We start from the raw sequence: 16,017 nt of genomic DNA, 5'->3' as shown, positions 1-16,017 counted from the left end.
AATTAACTTCTGCCATACTAGGCCATTTGGTGTTGTGACACAGTGGGAAATCTCCTTCTAATTAGTAAAATAAACATTAGGTCATCTGCAATAACCTTTCTGGAATATAGCCACTTAATTTTAAAAGAATGAATCAAAGTGATTATGTTTATCAAAAAAGTCGAAAAGGAGAACCACAGACACACTCCATCGGATTTCAGAATAAGCCCTCTTTAAAATGCCACTGTCTCTATTTCAGTCTATCTTCCTATTTCAGAATTTTCCTGGACCTCATTCAAACTGGAATTCAATAAACATGTCCCCATTACAAATGAATATTTGATTTTCTGGAAAGGAACATGATTGATTTCATTTTTTAAATCAACACAGTTACAGTCTGAGTTCAATATTGAGGGAAGCCTCATGAGTATTCCTTATTCATTAACTCACAAGTTAATATGTTGAAATTGACTGACTTTATGTATAGGAAAGCATTGAGTAGGAAATATATTAAGGGAATCTAGAATCATCTCTACAAACACCCCTTCGGCATACAAATTAGAGTTTTAGTCCAGGAGTGGGCTTCTGAAGCAATATAACTTCCCAATTCATTTCTCAGAACTTAAATATCTCAGAATTTTATAAATAGTTAATAACCTTCCATGGTCCATGAAACCTCAAATGCTAATGCCATTTTCAAATGGTAAATGGCACACAAAGTATTTGATAACAAGCTGCTACTTCTTAAAATTTTCTTTCATACCATCATAAAAAAGCCTAAAGAACACAGAAATCATCCTTTTCTGAAACATAAACAATAATGACTCCAGAAAGGAAAATATCCACTGTCCAAGTCAAATCAATTAAACCATGAAATCACCTTAACCAGAAGAAGCTTGAAGGATTCTAAGGCCAGCCTTCGTCCTCCTTCTCCAAGAAATGTTCAGGACCTTTCTTGTCTTAATCTTTTTCCTTAAGTCATACTAGTAAGAATTTATTACGCCAGTGATCACAGTATTTTTAAAAGTTCCAGACAATAATTACTAATATTAATATTTTCAAATCTAAAGAATCACTAAAGTCCTTGAGAATATGATTTCTAACCTAAAATCCATCACATAAGCATTTAAATCTACTTCGTGTTGGCCTGACCGCTGTGAAGCTATTCCCTTACTCAGGCTGTAGAGAGCAGTTAATTGAATCTACAACTTTGGTCTCCAGGCTTTAATCCCCTACTCAACCTTCTTAGTCAAGTGACTAGTACAATTTACATTGTTCTGGTAAAATATTAACAGAATCAACTTTGGAGAGAATTCAGGACTTAAAACCAGGTTCAAATCCTGTCTTTGCCACTAACCAAATACGTGCCCTAGAGCAAATAATTTAATTTCTCTGGGCCTGTTTTTTCATTTTTAAAGTGGGGGTAATCATTACCTACTTCAAGGGTTGGTAAAAATGAGGTGAGGTGATCCATTTCCTGTGCTGGGCACTCAGTAAGCATTCAACAAATATTTGAAGTTCCTCATCAACAACTTTTTTTAGTGTTCAATATACACCAGGCTCCATGCTAATTGCTGCAGCTACGACAGTGAGAAAGACAGAAATGATCCCATCCTGAGAATGGTATTCAGGTAGAGAATAGCATAGAAAGCCTACTAACAAAATAATTACAAACAGCGATGTGTCATGATGGAAACAAACAAGGGCTGAAATCGAGAACACAGAGAACAAGGGAAGGGAGAAGATCAAGAAAGCCTTCTCCAAAGAAGTGGCATTTAAGCTAATAGCCAAAGGAAGACAAGGACCTGGCCATGCAAAAAGAGGAAGGGTGTTCAAGGCAGACAAAACAGCAAGCAAAAAAGCTCTGAGAAAGGTAAGATTTTGAAAGTGAAAGGAAATTCAATGTATCCAGGGCATAGAGCTAGGGGGAGCATGGCAACAGGGTGGACAGGGCTGTAGAGGCCACTAAAGAAGCTTGAAGAGGAGGGATGTGATCCCATTAACAGGTAGCAGAAAGGATCATTCTCTCATGTCCCAGACAGGGTTCTCATGCTAGTTTAGGTCAGCCTCCCAAGCGCAGGCACAAAGGCTTCCCCACCATTCCACCAGATGTCCAGGGAACCACCTCTCTTTTTCTAAGTCTTACGTGTGTTAGGTCATGTCACTGCAAATAAAGAGGCTGGGAATGGGGCATCAACAGATATAAGCCAAAAAAGTCTAGGCTGATGGGGTGACACTCCTGCTGGGCACAGGCAAGGCTGCTGACAAACAAAATCCTCACCTTTGTTCTCAGGCTTTAGGACTCACATTGAATTACACCACCGGCCTTCCTGGTTCTCGGGGCTGTAGACAACAGACTTTTGGGGACTTAGCCTCTATAACCATGTGAACCAATTCCTATAATGTTCATATTTATATATTTGTCTTTGTGTGGGGATATATGTGGAGATGTGTGTGTATATCTATATGTGTATCTATATATATACACGTGTGTGTGTGTGTGTGTGTGTGTGTGTGTGTGTGTGTGTATCTCCATCCTACTGTTTCTGTTTGGAGCTGTATGTATATCTCCATCCTATTGTTTCTGTTTCCGAGAACCCTAACAGTGCTCAAATACCACCCCTCACTGTGGTCACTATCGGTCTTACTGCTTCTGTTCTGTGCCATGCTGAGAGATCAGGAATCTTTTGAAGACTTTTGTTCTTGTTTGTCTAAACACTCTATGTGGCCACAATATGCCTATGAAAAAACGAGAAACAGTCTTCCTCTATTTGAATGTCTAAAGGCGTCACTCTCTCTCCCCATCCTAAACACACACACACACACACACACACACACACACGCTTCTTTATAGCCTTTAGTCTACACCTGTGAAAGTTCTTCCTTTTGCCTCCTCCATCCTTCCAGCTTTGTCACAGTAGACTCTGTGGGCCCTTACAGTGGCAGAAGATGAATCATCCAAAAAACAAGTGTCCCTTCCCTCAGAGACAGAGGGGCTTAATATCAAGCCCTTCCAGAGAAGAAATGAGACATTTACACTCTCACTTAGGGAAAAAAAATGCTGCACCCTCATGTCCTGCCATAGCATTTTCACAGACCAAAATGGAGGGCAGGAGCTGAAGAAGGAGCAGCAGCCCAGAGATGTGAAGATGTGACAGTGAAACCGAGAAGAAGGGCCATATTGGGAAAGTAGTTTGGAGATACAGTGAAAAGAACTTGCTGATGCATTTGGTGCAGCAGGTGAAGGAGCACTGAGGGAAATTGTGATGCCATTTCCTGTCACAGAAAACTGAAGGAAACAAAATTTTTAAGAAAAATCTAAAGTTTTATCCTGGACATGCTAAAGTTTCAAGACACTAAGTGGAGATGTCAAGGAAGAAGTGGAATTGAGTTCCGAGCTCAGAGGAGAGGTCTGGACTGTGGATATATACTTTGGAGTCATAAAGATGTTAAAAGCCATGGGAATAAATGAGTCACCTAAGAAAAGAGGGTGGGGTGGGGGAAAGGAACCCAGGTCAGAGACCTGAGGAGCCTCCATGGAGGGAGGTTGAATAAAGAAGAAGAGAGCCAGCAAAGAAAAGAGTAAGAAAGGAGGGATGTTGCCGGAAGATGGCTACGAGGTGCCCATGGACCTTCTCTCAAATATCACAGCGTTCTTCCACCATTCCCTGAATTTGCAGGATTTTATTTCTGCATTTTTCTCCAGTGCTACTGCAGAAGAGGTGATGTTTTGCTTTATGGGAAAGAAAGTATTTGGTTGATTTCATTTTTATATTTCCGTTTACTTTTCACTGAATAGTTGTTAAGAATTAAAACTAAACAAATTATGTATATAATAACCTATCTGAACCACAAGGGGGTAGAAATTCTAACTTTTAGGGAAACCACTTTCCAAGGCTAAATTCATTGAATCTATAATTTTTAAAAATCAGAAACATTATTTTTCAGATGACATATAAGATAAAGCATAAATCGTGTTCAGTACCCTACCTCATACATGAAGGAATGCAGGCTAAGAGAAAATCTAGACAAGGAGAATTAGAGTAGCATTTTTATAAGTTTAGCTTTTGCATAATCAAAACCACAGCACTTATTGTCTTTGAGGGAGGCCAGTCTTCTTATCATGTATACCAATTCCATTCCACGAAAAGCAAAAACGTTCTTTGAAAACCATTGTTTCAGAAGATCCTCGTCTGCAAAACTAGAAGAGGATAAAATACCTAACAAGGGTAAGTAAATAGCTAATATTTATTTGTATCATTGGTAAGCATCAAACACTGCATGTAAACCGAGCCAAAACCATCATATGGATTAATCCATAGCGTGTCAATCAAGAAGTCTATTTCACTAAGGTAACCAATTATTCCAGCATACCAAGTTATATTTAGAAAATTGGCTACTTTGTAAAATTAAGAGCTATCCTACTGTCATAGGCCGCTTTTTGCCATACTACCTTATAGTCCATGTTAGCACTTACCTGATTGTATCAGAAATCTCTTCATGTCTCTGCTTACCTTGATAGATCATAAGTTCTTGAAGTCATGTCTATCTTCTCACTGTAGTGCTAGGTCAGGCCTTCAGAGACCTCAAAGTAAAGGTCCAGGATTCACCTCCATTAGGATCACCTGGAGGACGTGTCAAAATGCAGATTGCTGGGCCCCCCTTAACATATGGAATTAGCACAGTATTTGCAAGGATTTCCAACAGCTCTAATAGGGCTTTCAAACTGTATCAATGAAGATAATAAATCCCAAAGGCATACTGCCTAACAACTATAGGCTGACATTTCTTCTACTTATTGACTTACACTATTGTTTGGAAACTACTCCCACAATACTTGTTGAACGAAGGAACAAAGGATAAAGTGTCACTCTGGGTAAACCTCCATCTTATAATAGAAACAGCTTATGACTATTTTATATTAAGAGTATTATGGCAGTGCTTATCTATGCATTTTTACTGAATCAGACAAATAATTTGGGGATTTTAAATAGAACTTAGAGGTTATACCTTGTATAAAATATGTTAAGAAAAAATATACCAAAGATATGTTAAAATCGTAAAGGCCTGAATAATCACATGTGTTATCCTTATCATTTATTTAAACAATATTAAAGAGTCTAAAATTACTAAAACCCTAACTCTCTTTTTTTTTTTTTTTTTTTTTTTTTGAGACGGAGTCTTGCTCTGTCCCCCAGGCTGGAGTGCAGTGGCGCGATCTCGGCTCACTGCAAGCTCCGCCTCCCGGGGTTCACGCCATTCTCCTGTCTCAGCCTCCCGAGTAGCTGGGACTACAGGCACCCGCCAACACGCCCTGCTAATTTTCTGTATTTTTAGTAGAGACGGGGTTTCACCGTGTTAGCCAGGATGGTCTCGATCTCCTGACCTCGTGATCCGCCCGCCTTGGCCTCCCAAAGTGCTGGGATTACAGGCTTGAGCCACCGCGCCCGGCCCCTAACTCTCTTTATGATGAAAATAGTCATCAGTTTTTTCATGAAAAAGTTCTTATTTTTAGGAGTCATATTTTAAATATAATTAGTTATCCAGGCATGGTGGGAGGTGCCTGTAATCCCAGCTACTAGGGAGGCTGAGGCAGGAGAATTGCTTGAACCCTGGAGGCGGAGGTTGCAGTGAGCCAAGAATGCACCACTGCACTCCAGTGTGGGCAACAAGAGTGAAACTCCGTCTAAAAAAAAAAAAAAAAAAAAAAATATATATATATATATATATAAAATAGCTTTACAAATAATTGACTTTTTGATCAACATGACTAAATCTGTACATCTATCAATATAAATATAGTAAACAATACACTTTAGAATGGTACCAAAATATAATTTACAATTTCACATATTAAGAGATTCTCAAATTTCAATCTCAAAAAAGTTTTTAAAGTTTAAGTAATGATTTTCATAAAAAAAGAAAAATTTCTTTTTCCCACAAAAATAGAATGTTTTATCTGCATATAGTCAATACTATTGCATGGCACAAACAGTTCAAAACATTAAATATTGACTCAAAATCACCTTTAAGAAGTTTTTTCAAATTTCTCCTTTATGTTACTGCTTGAAAAATATCTATGGTTATACTTAAGTCTTATGAAGACTGTATCCAATTGAATTAAAGATGTCACATTCAATTTTCACACTCCTAGCAGATAATAACCATGAGTCATTTCTTAGAACTAGCTTCTCAGGTAATAGGGTAGGGACAGGCTGTACCATTTTGTACACTTCACAATTTTAGAAATATTTTATCACCATGACATGTGTAAGAACTTGTAATTACTTTATCTCCTTCAATCTGTGTCAAGAAGATAATAAATGTGCATTTTATACAGGGCACTAATACTTGGAACTGTGAGTTGAATAGCATCTCCTGTGTCTCTATTCACTAATACCTTGGGTAAAACACTTGACTGTCCTTCTAACCTAGTATCTCCACCAGAGTAATGTTATTGGTATCCATATATATTTAGATGTATCACAGAGCAAAAGGGCCATTATATGATCAATCTTTTACATCTTTGGTTGATAACTGTACTCTTTTCAGAAGAACCATTATGTTGAAAACCCCATTTTGCTACTATGCTAGACAGGCAATGATAATTGAAGGAGACCAGGGAGTCTCTAGAAGTAATGAAGGTCTAGCAATAAATAACACGAGACTGACCAGGCGCAGTGGCTCATGCTTGTAATCCCTTTGGGAGGCCAAGATGGGAAGACTGCTTGAGCCCAGGAGTTTGAAACCAGCCTGGGCAACATGGCAAAACCCCATCTCTACAAAAGTACAAAAATTAGCTGGACATAGTGGTGCGCATCTATAGTCCCAGCTCTTGAGAGGCTGAGGTGGGAGGATCACATGAGTCTGGGGAGGTCAAGGCTGCAGTGAGCCATGATCAAACCCCTGCACTCCCGCCTGGGCAACAGAGTGAGACCCTGTCAGTAATAAACAAATAAATAACATGGGACTAAATAAAGTTTTACTTGGAATATGTGTATTTGCTAAAGTTACAAGGGAAAATATTGCAAATTATACATCACTTGAAAACTTATCCCTCTTTAGTTAATTTTCAGTCACAATGTTGGATATAGCAGCTCCAAATAGAGGTTACCTGATTATTGCTTTTATAATTGAATTCTTAAAGAGTTTATATCATAATTATATAATTATATTTTTGAAACATCACAGAAACCCAACATGTACCGATTTGTAATCATCAGAGTATATACATCTGATTAGGACTCAGCTATGTTCAAGGCCTCATCGAGCCCAACATACAATTATCATTTGCATTTTCTGCCACAATCAAAGAAAACACATTGTGTGCTATTAGTGGCCATTGCAAGAAGGAAGATGCTGTTTTCAATAAAAGGAAATCAAGAACAAACAAAATAATCATCTTCCATTTAAAAAAAAAAAGCCTACAGAAAAGAGAAATGGACAGGGTCCTAAAAACATCTGGTGATGCCAATAAAATGGAATGTTTTTTAAAAAGTGATTTGTCTCACTGAAGCTGCAGAAGGGTATCCCACACTTATATATTATGTGACTGCACTAAAAACAGACCCTTTTTGTGCACTGAGCATTACAAAAAGGCAGAAAGCTCACAGATAGATGCAATTTCAGGTATGGGAATAAAATGACATAAAGAAACTGACCTTGTTATCAGTTTCACTATAGAGGTGAAAGATAAGGATATTTCAAGGAGAAACCTATTACAGGTAGTATATAGAGTACTTGGGCCCAGGTGAAGCCCAGGTAATGTGATGACAGTAATGATAATTGTCCACTGAATGCTAACAGGCAAGTATATATAGTTACAGCTGTACATGGATATCACAACCTTACACACAAATTCTAGAAAGATAATTGTGAAAATGACATTCTATAAATCACAGGGAATCAGCACAAAGTGTGTCTTTATGCATGCCCAAAAAGGAAGGAGAAACTGACATCTATCAATAATGAACAATGACTTATTTCAAATCTAATATCTAGTGCCGATAAATTTTTGTTGTTGTTGTTTAAACTAGAATGTTTCTATGGGCCTCCTAAGTCATCTTATGCCTAAAAATAGCAGCTCTTTTTTTGTGTCTTTCCAAGAGAGGTAATATTAAGAATTAAGAGGTATTTCAGAACCTCCAAAACGAACTCACTAAACAAGTACCAACAAGTTACAACCTGAGCTGGATTTTATTTTCATATGATAAGCAAAAGCAATAAGATAATCCATATTCTATAAGCTACTTTTGTTACACATTAATGACTAAAACAGCTTCTGTGCCGATTTCAAATTAATCGGACAAAGAATATCAGCTTTATGGAATTAAACTCATTTGAAAAAGGAGTGGATGGCAGTAAAACGAAAGTTTTACCAGAAAACAAGAGTTATCTAAGCAATAATCCAGCAAGAAAAGAGAACTACTTCTGATTTCCTAGAATACATCCCTAACAGGTTATTATTTCTGATTACCATGGTAGCACACAGCATTTTTCATCTAACACTTCACAAAGATGCTTGGTCACACCATGCTCTGCTGTATTAAACGATCTTTGTTGAAACCATTCATTTCCATTTCTCTTACACCTATAAAATGTCAAATAAGAGTGATAAGACAGTCATTTACCCTCAATTTTCTCTATAATGTAAGGTTTAGAGGAGTGTATTAGAACTCTAAAATAATAGACTAATATATTTTCTCAATTCTCCCTTCCTCCTTTCTTTCCACTGGAAGGAAATCTATTTCTGATAGCATCTCTTCTAAAGTTTAGGGAACTAAAAAGTGCTGCTGTTTAACCGAAAAAACAAAACAAAACAAAACAAAAAACAAAAAGTTCTAAAGCACAGTTATTTTGAGTAAATATCTTTCCAAAAACTCTACAAAAAAATATAAAATCTTCCCTGGAGTGCTTATAAAAGGTAACATAAAAGTAGCTATGAGTGAAAAAAAGAAATAATGTTTTAAGGACTGAAAAAAAAAAAATCAAACGCAAGTAGTTCTACCCTACCCATCTCTTTTTTACCCTTCTTTTACACATGCAGAGACACACACACCAACCACAAGTTTTAAGAGCATGTATAAAGAAGCATACAAGAAAATCAATCTTTGTTTTACAAAGAGAGAAAGGTGGCCATAGAAATCAACACGCCACAGGAATCTTCCTTCCCTTACTCAGAGGATCAAAAAAAAAAAAAAAAACAATGCTTCTAGACCAAACCAATAAGGGGCATAATTCACCTTTCATTTTCTGAACATATCCTGTTCAAACTAGGATAACACAGTGAAGATGCTATGAGGTAAATCATACTCTAATCCCAGTTTACGTTAAGATTTTGAAAAAAAAAAAAAAAACTACAAAGCTATCGAAATCAACGATTTATATGTGAAAAACAAAGCATGGGTATTAATGGAAAAGAAAATCATCTATCTAGAAATACTCCTTAAAACTTACTTTTAAAAACCTTTTGAATGAATATTACAATTGATCCTTATTTAGGTCATTTCTCTTAAGCATACTACATCAGCAACGTTAAAAAGTGCCCAGAAATCAAAATTACCAAAATTATATTTCAAAGAATATACTCCACACACATGAAATTAAACCAGAGTTAGTAAAGGTGTCCAAAAACAGATCTTATAGGACTTTTAAAAAAAGAGAAAAAGAAGAACGAAGGGTCGTTTCTTCAGAGATGGAGTGTACACATCATAATCCTCTTCGTTTGGCATCACCAATGACTCCCCAAACATCAAAGACAAATTCGTCTGGGAACGCAAAGTCTCCAAGAGTTTCGTCAAGAGCCACAGCAAATTCATCTGGATTAACTTTGTCCTTTCCAGCTTCAAACATTGTGGTGGCTATCAAAAATAATATTAAAAAATTAACAATAAATAAAATAGCATCAAAGGACTGAGAAAAATGGCAACAGGAAAATTACTTGCTAAAAGTAACATGCATAAATATATTTCAAGTGAAATGCAAAATTAAATGCAAATTAAAACAGTAAGATACCCTCTCTCACACACACACATCAAGGTGGCAAAGATACTTTTCAACAATGTGTCCACTGCACCCAGGTTTGCAGCTGCCACCCTTGCCCTCTACCCAACCTTGGAGCCCATCAGTTGGGAACCTCTAGCATTCCCATGGGTAGAACAAGATCCCCTGAAAGAAACCCTGTGGCTGTGACTAACCCTAGCAGGAAACTAAAAAACACCCCTTCCCCAACCTCCTGACAGTCACTACTCTTCCTCCCTCCTCCACCAGTCCCCCACTGCCAACTGAGATGGAGTCCAGTCCTCCCTACCCAAAGACAAAAAGACAAAGGATGACAGCTTGCACTGGAGCATCAAGCTGGGGAGAAGCAGAGGAAGACATCTGTCCACCTGTGGAATCAAGGTACCTTTTCCGAGCCCCTCTCCGGTTTGGGACAGAATGTGAAAGTGGAGGCCGTGTTCAGTTTTTCTACTAAGTTGCCTAGGTTCCATATTCTATGTCTTGGAACCAGCATCTTCAGGAGTACTTAGAACTTGCCCCAGCTGCCTGGGAGCCCAGGAGGCTCAGTGGATTTCCACTCAGCACCCTAGAAGTGAGAGGTGACAGCGTGCTGGCAGCCCTCGCAGCCCTCACCCACTCTCGGTGCCCCCTTGGCCTCGGCGCCCATTCTGGCCATGCTTGAGGAGCCCTTCAGCCCGCCGTTGCACCCTGGGAGCCCTTCTCTGGGCTGGCCGAGGCCAGAGCTGGCTCCTTCAGCTTGCCAGGAAGTGTGGAGGGAGAGGCGTGGGTGGGAACCAGGGCTGCACGCGGGCTTGCGGGCCAGCTAGAGGTCCAGATGGGCGTGGGCTTGGCGGGCCCCGCACTTGGAGCAGCCAGCCGGCCCCAGGCAGTGAGGGGCTTAGCACCCGGGCCAGCAGCTGCGGAGGATGCGCCGGGTCCCCCAGCAGTGGCGGCCCACTAACACTGCACTCAATTTCTCGCCAGGCCTTAGCTGCCTTCCCGCAGGGCAGGGCTTGGGACCTGCAGCCCGCCATGCCTGAGCCTCCCCCACTGCTGCCATGGACTCCTGCGTGGTCCAAGCCTCCCCTACGAGCACTGCCCCCTGCTCCACGGCACCCAGTCCCAGCGACCGCCCAATGGCTGAGGAGTGCGGGCGCATGGCACAGGACTGGCAGGCAGCTCCACCTGCAGCCCCGGTACGGGATCCACTAGGTGAAGCCAGCTGGGCTACTGAGTCTAGTGGGGACTTGGAGAACCTTTATGTCTAGTTAAGGGATTGTAAACACACCAATTAGCACCCTATGTCTAGCTCAGGGTTTGTGGATGCACCAATCAGCACTCTGTATCTAGCTAATCTGGTGGGGACTTGGAGAATCTTTATGTCTAGCTAAGGGATTGCGAATACACCAATCGGCACCCTGTGTCTAGCTCAAGGTTTGTAAATGCACCAATCAGCACCCTGTCAAAACAGACCAATCAGCTCTCTGTAAAATGGACCAATCAGCAGGATGCGGGTGGGGCCAGATAAGAGAATAAAAGCAGGCTGCCCAAGCCAGCAGTGGCAACCCGCTCTGGTCCCCTTCCACCCTGTAGAAGCTTTGTTCTTTTGCTCTTTGCAATAAATCTTGCTGCTGCTCACTCTTTGGGTCCGCACTGCCTTTATGAGCTGTAACACTCACCGCGAAGGTCTGCAGCTTCACTCCTGAGCCAGTGAGACCACGAACCCACCAGAAGGAAGAAACTCAGAACACATCCGAACATCAGAAGGAACAAACTCCGGACATGCCACCTTTATGAGCTGTAACACTCACCGCGAGGGTCCATGGCTTCATTGTTGAAGTCAGTGAGACCAAGAACCCACCAATTCCGGACACAGAAGCACCAGCAACCAGAAAGAGACCGTGTATATGTGATGTGGGACTTGGGTGAAAAACCTCCATGTGAAAGGGAAACGCCAAAGGCCAAGGGAAAAGCTCCAGCATCTCCTTTCCTTCCAGGATAAGGATGAACTAATCCAAGTTTGTATGCCTTCTCTGAATGAGTCACAAGGTCTAGAGAGATAAAAGCTATGCCTCTTCCCATCAGTTCAGTCCTAACATAAGGCAGGCTAGGAAGAAAGGGAGAGATGTGGCCTATAGAAGGGCACCAGGATCAGAGCAGAAGTAGGGTGGGGGTGCAGTGAACTAGTAGAGGGATCAAACCTCTAGTAAGGTAAGGAGGGCTTCTATATGGCCAGGCAGCCTGGCGTGGGGTGGGACAGTACAGATGTGGTGAGGAGGGCATGGGAATGGGGAGGGTGTACAGCAGCCACGGTGATGAGAGATTGGTTACACATGTGGAGATGGATCACATACATACATACATACATACACACACACATACATACAGAACAATAAGAATCAGGTTTGTCACTGCCGGAGAAGGATAAATAGGGAAAGAGAGAAAATAAGAATGAACCCTATGGAATTAGAATTGTAGATATCACTGGAAATATATATCTCCAATTGAGGTGTTATAAAAATATAGACATAAACGCATACATGCACATATATACACATTCCTCAGTCCTGGAAGCATGACACCCCAACAACAATGAGTACACAAAGCACCCAAATCTTGGTTCTTAAATACCATTCTCCATTAGAAAGACTAAGACTTCCTCAGAAAAATGGCAGATTCCAGGGCTGGAGCAGGCAAAGTGCAATATGAACCAAGAATATCTTGTACTAGAAAGTAAGAAAGTGTCACAAAATGATGGGAACATGTGAAAAGGATATAGATGTCAGAGTGCAAGAGTTCACACTGACCAAATCAGGGATAATTTAAACATCCAACTAAGTAATGATGGTAATATATTATAACTCCAGTGAATAAAACAGGAAGCCATGAATCCATAATACACAACTGACTGAAGAGATAGATTAAAGAAAAAATAAAGAAGCTGATTGATTCAAAAGGAACAGTATATTTACATAGTTTCAAAATGTCTCCCCACCAATACCTATCAATGAAACAGAATAATTTTACAGTGCAGAAGCCTAACAAACACCACCTTAAGTGATCAAAGTGAACATCCCTAAGAAAAAAAATCAAAAACCTGTGCTTCCCCATAAGATGTAATGAAAAGAATACACAATCACATTTGTGACGTTCCTGCCAAAGAGGTGTAACCTGAGTGTACTTATGAGAAAAATATTAGACAAACCAACGTTGCGGAACATTCTACAAAATAACTGGCTTGTACCCTCCAAAACATCAAGGTCATGAAAACTTAGTAAAGAACAAAGAACTATTCCAAATTGGCACAACATGATAAGTAAATGCAACATGTGATTTTGAACACATTCTTTTGCAATAACAGATATTAAGGAACTTGGTGAAACATACATAGAATATGAATATTAAATGGCAGTAATGTATCAATGTTAATTTCATGGTTTGGATGGTTATGGTTCAATAGGAGAATATCCTTGTTTTTAGGAAATACACACCAAAGTATTTGGGGGCAATGGGACATCATTAAGGTAACTTACTCTCAAATAGTTCAAGAGGAAAAAGTCTTTGTACTGTATTTGTATCTTTTCTGTAAATTTAAGATTGTTTCTATATATATAAAAGAATGGCAGTGAAGAAGAGAAATTGAATCTCTTCTCTTTATTATCATCACCTCTCTCTCCATCTTGCCCCAGATCTCAGCCATTACTCAAAGCCTTCTTCATTTACCATCAATCTGGAAGCAAACACTTCACAAAGGAGCTGGAACCTCTGCTCCAGCCCAAGGGTCCTGCCAAGTTACCCAGACTCTTCCAAAGCTCCCGAGTGTATTAAAACTTTTTTGTAATGATATGTCAAGGATGGCCAGGATATATTGAAGGAAACACTCAGACACACTGGTTTGACTTTGTAAGTTTGGCTTTTGAAAAAAGTTTGGCAACAAGTATCAAAAGCCGTAAAAGTGTTTGTATCCTTTGATCTACCTAGAATTTTTACTTCTGGAAATCTAGACGTCAAAAATAAAATTTTAAAAACAGAAAAGAATTTAGCATAAAGATGTACCTAACAGAATCCAAAAAAAAATTCTAAAATGTAGGGTCATTAAGTTACCTCTGCTATGATGAAATATATTAGGTGAAATATTTTTAAATCATTTTAAATAATGTTTATAAATAATTCATAATAACTTAGGGAAATATTTTTATTCTAATATTTACTGAAAAACCAGTACATATCTTTTTTATTATAATCACAACTATATTTTTATAAAAATATTTATATAGAATGACTAAATCAGGAGGCAGGTGATAAAGTAATTATAGTAAAATATTAACGGTAGAGTCTAGGTGACAGGTATATACAGAGGTATTCACTAAAAAGTCTTTCAACTGTCTATCTGTTTGAAAATTACCTTAGTAAAATATTGGGAGAAACCTCTATGAAGCCAATGGAAGAAAACTTAGCAAAACCTAGTACATAAATTCAAAGTAGAGAGAAAAAAAATTTTCAGTTAGCGCTGTGTTTGATGCAGTAAAACTATACCTGACTTGTAATATTTATTGTGTGCCCATAGGTATTAGCTATATTTGGGAAATTATTTCCTAAGCCACTAAGGGATGCCTTAATGTCTGTAAGGAATGTTTCACTTCTTTCAACAGACAGTCATGGTACTATAGTTAAGAAAGGAAGAAAGCTGCCCTTAGAGTGTATTTTCACACCATCAGATAAGAAGCCAACTGCTCAGGGAAGCAGTGCCCTACAGTATTCTATCAGTCTTTCAAATAAGTCTGGAGGTTCTGTCTGTGTCTCTTCTCAGACTATCTTGCCTTGGAGATCTTATCCACAACCCCAGGTTAAACATGACCATGGTGCAGAGAAGTCCCAAATTTTGCTTCCACCTCCAACTTCTTTCATGAGTTCCACACACTCATTTCTGAGTAACTGGTGGGCAATTCTTCCTAGGTGCTCTATTAGCATCTCAAACAACATGTCCAGAAACCAAATATCACTTTCCCTTCTAAAGAAACTGCTACTCTTTCTCTCGTTTCCACCACTATTTTTTTCTTCTCCCAGGTCTTCACCCTGTACACCAAACACTTGTCTCCCTTCATTCTACCTTTGCAAACTCTCTAATCCAATTCTTTCCATTTCATTCCCACTGCTGCCATGTTATTTCCTAATCTCCAAGTCCAGTCAGCAAACCATCCCACATAGGCACATTGGACTCCCTTTCCTAAAGTACAGCTTTGATCCCACTGGGTATTGAGACAAAAGGACCATGAAGCTCCTGTCCACCTCTGAGATTATCTGTCATTCCCATATACAAAAATATTCCATCTGGGCATGGTGGCTCACGCCCACAATCCCAAGCTACTAGGGAGGCTGAGACAGGAAGATCACATGAGGCCAGAGGTTTGAGACCAGCCTGAGCAACACAGCAACATCTTGTCTCTTAACATATTTAATTTAAAAAATAAAAAAATGACAGTGCACATCTGTAGTTCCAGATACTCAGGAGGCTGAGGCAAGAGGATCACTTGAGCCCAAGAATCTGAGGCTACACTGAGCTATGATCATGCCACTTCACTCTAGGCTACACAATGGAATGAGGGTCTGTCTCTTAAAAATTTTTTTTCAATAAATTTAAAACATATATTTGTGTGTATATATATTTTTAATGTCTGTATGTATGTGTGTGTGTACATACACACACACACACGCATATCTTTTTTCCTTGTGTAACCAATGTTTATCTTTAAAACTAAACCCTAGTGGCAGTCTAATCTAAAGAACCCTTGGTTCTCACTACACTACACTACATCAATGCTGTACCCTCATACTACTCAAACTACTACTCAAACTACTACTACTCAAACTGCTACTCAAACTACTACTCAAACTACTACTACTCAAACTACTACTACTCAAACTACTACTCAAACTACTACTACTCAAACTGCTACTCAAACTACTACTCAAACTACTACTACTCAAACTACTACTACTCAAACTACTACTCAAACTACTACTACTCAAACTGCTACT

General features: G+C 39.3%; 1 protein-coding gene across 8 annotated transcripts in view; it reads right to left on the bottom strand.

The window, feature by feature from the left end:
• Positions 1–4,396: 4,396 nt before the first annotated feature.
• GIPC2 (GIPC PDZ domain containing family member 2) overlaps positions 4,397–16,017 on the bottom strand; it is a 96,297-nt gene continuing 84,676 nt past the window's right edge. For 7 of the 8 annotated variants that reach the window (XM_063624174.1, XM_063624175.1, XM_063624170.1 and 4 more), the window contains one exon: positions 6,960–9,839. In XM_063624174.1, coding sequence (XP_063480244.1) covers positions 9,688–9,839 — 152 coding nt within the window. In that variant the 3' untranslated portion in view covers positions 6,960–9,687. Of the gene's footprint in view, positions 4,605–6,959; positions 9,840–16,017 lie in introns of those variants that run through there. The other variant, XM_063624172.1, reaches the window with a different exon arrangement.

This window comes from Symphalangus syndactylus, chromosome 12 (assembly GCF_028878055.3).
Source record: "Symphalangus syndactylus isolate Jambi chromosome 12, NHGRI_mSymSyn1-v2.1_pri, whole genome shotgun sequence".
NCBI classification, from domain to species: Eukaryota; Metazoa; Chordata; class Mammalia; order Primates; family Hylobatidae; genus Symphalangus; species Symphalangus syndactylus.
This window is presented reverse-complemented; position numbering and strand designations above follow the sequence as displayed.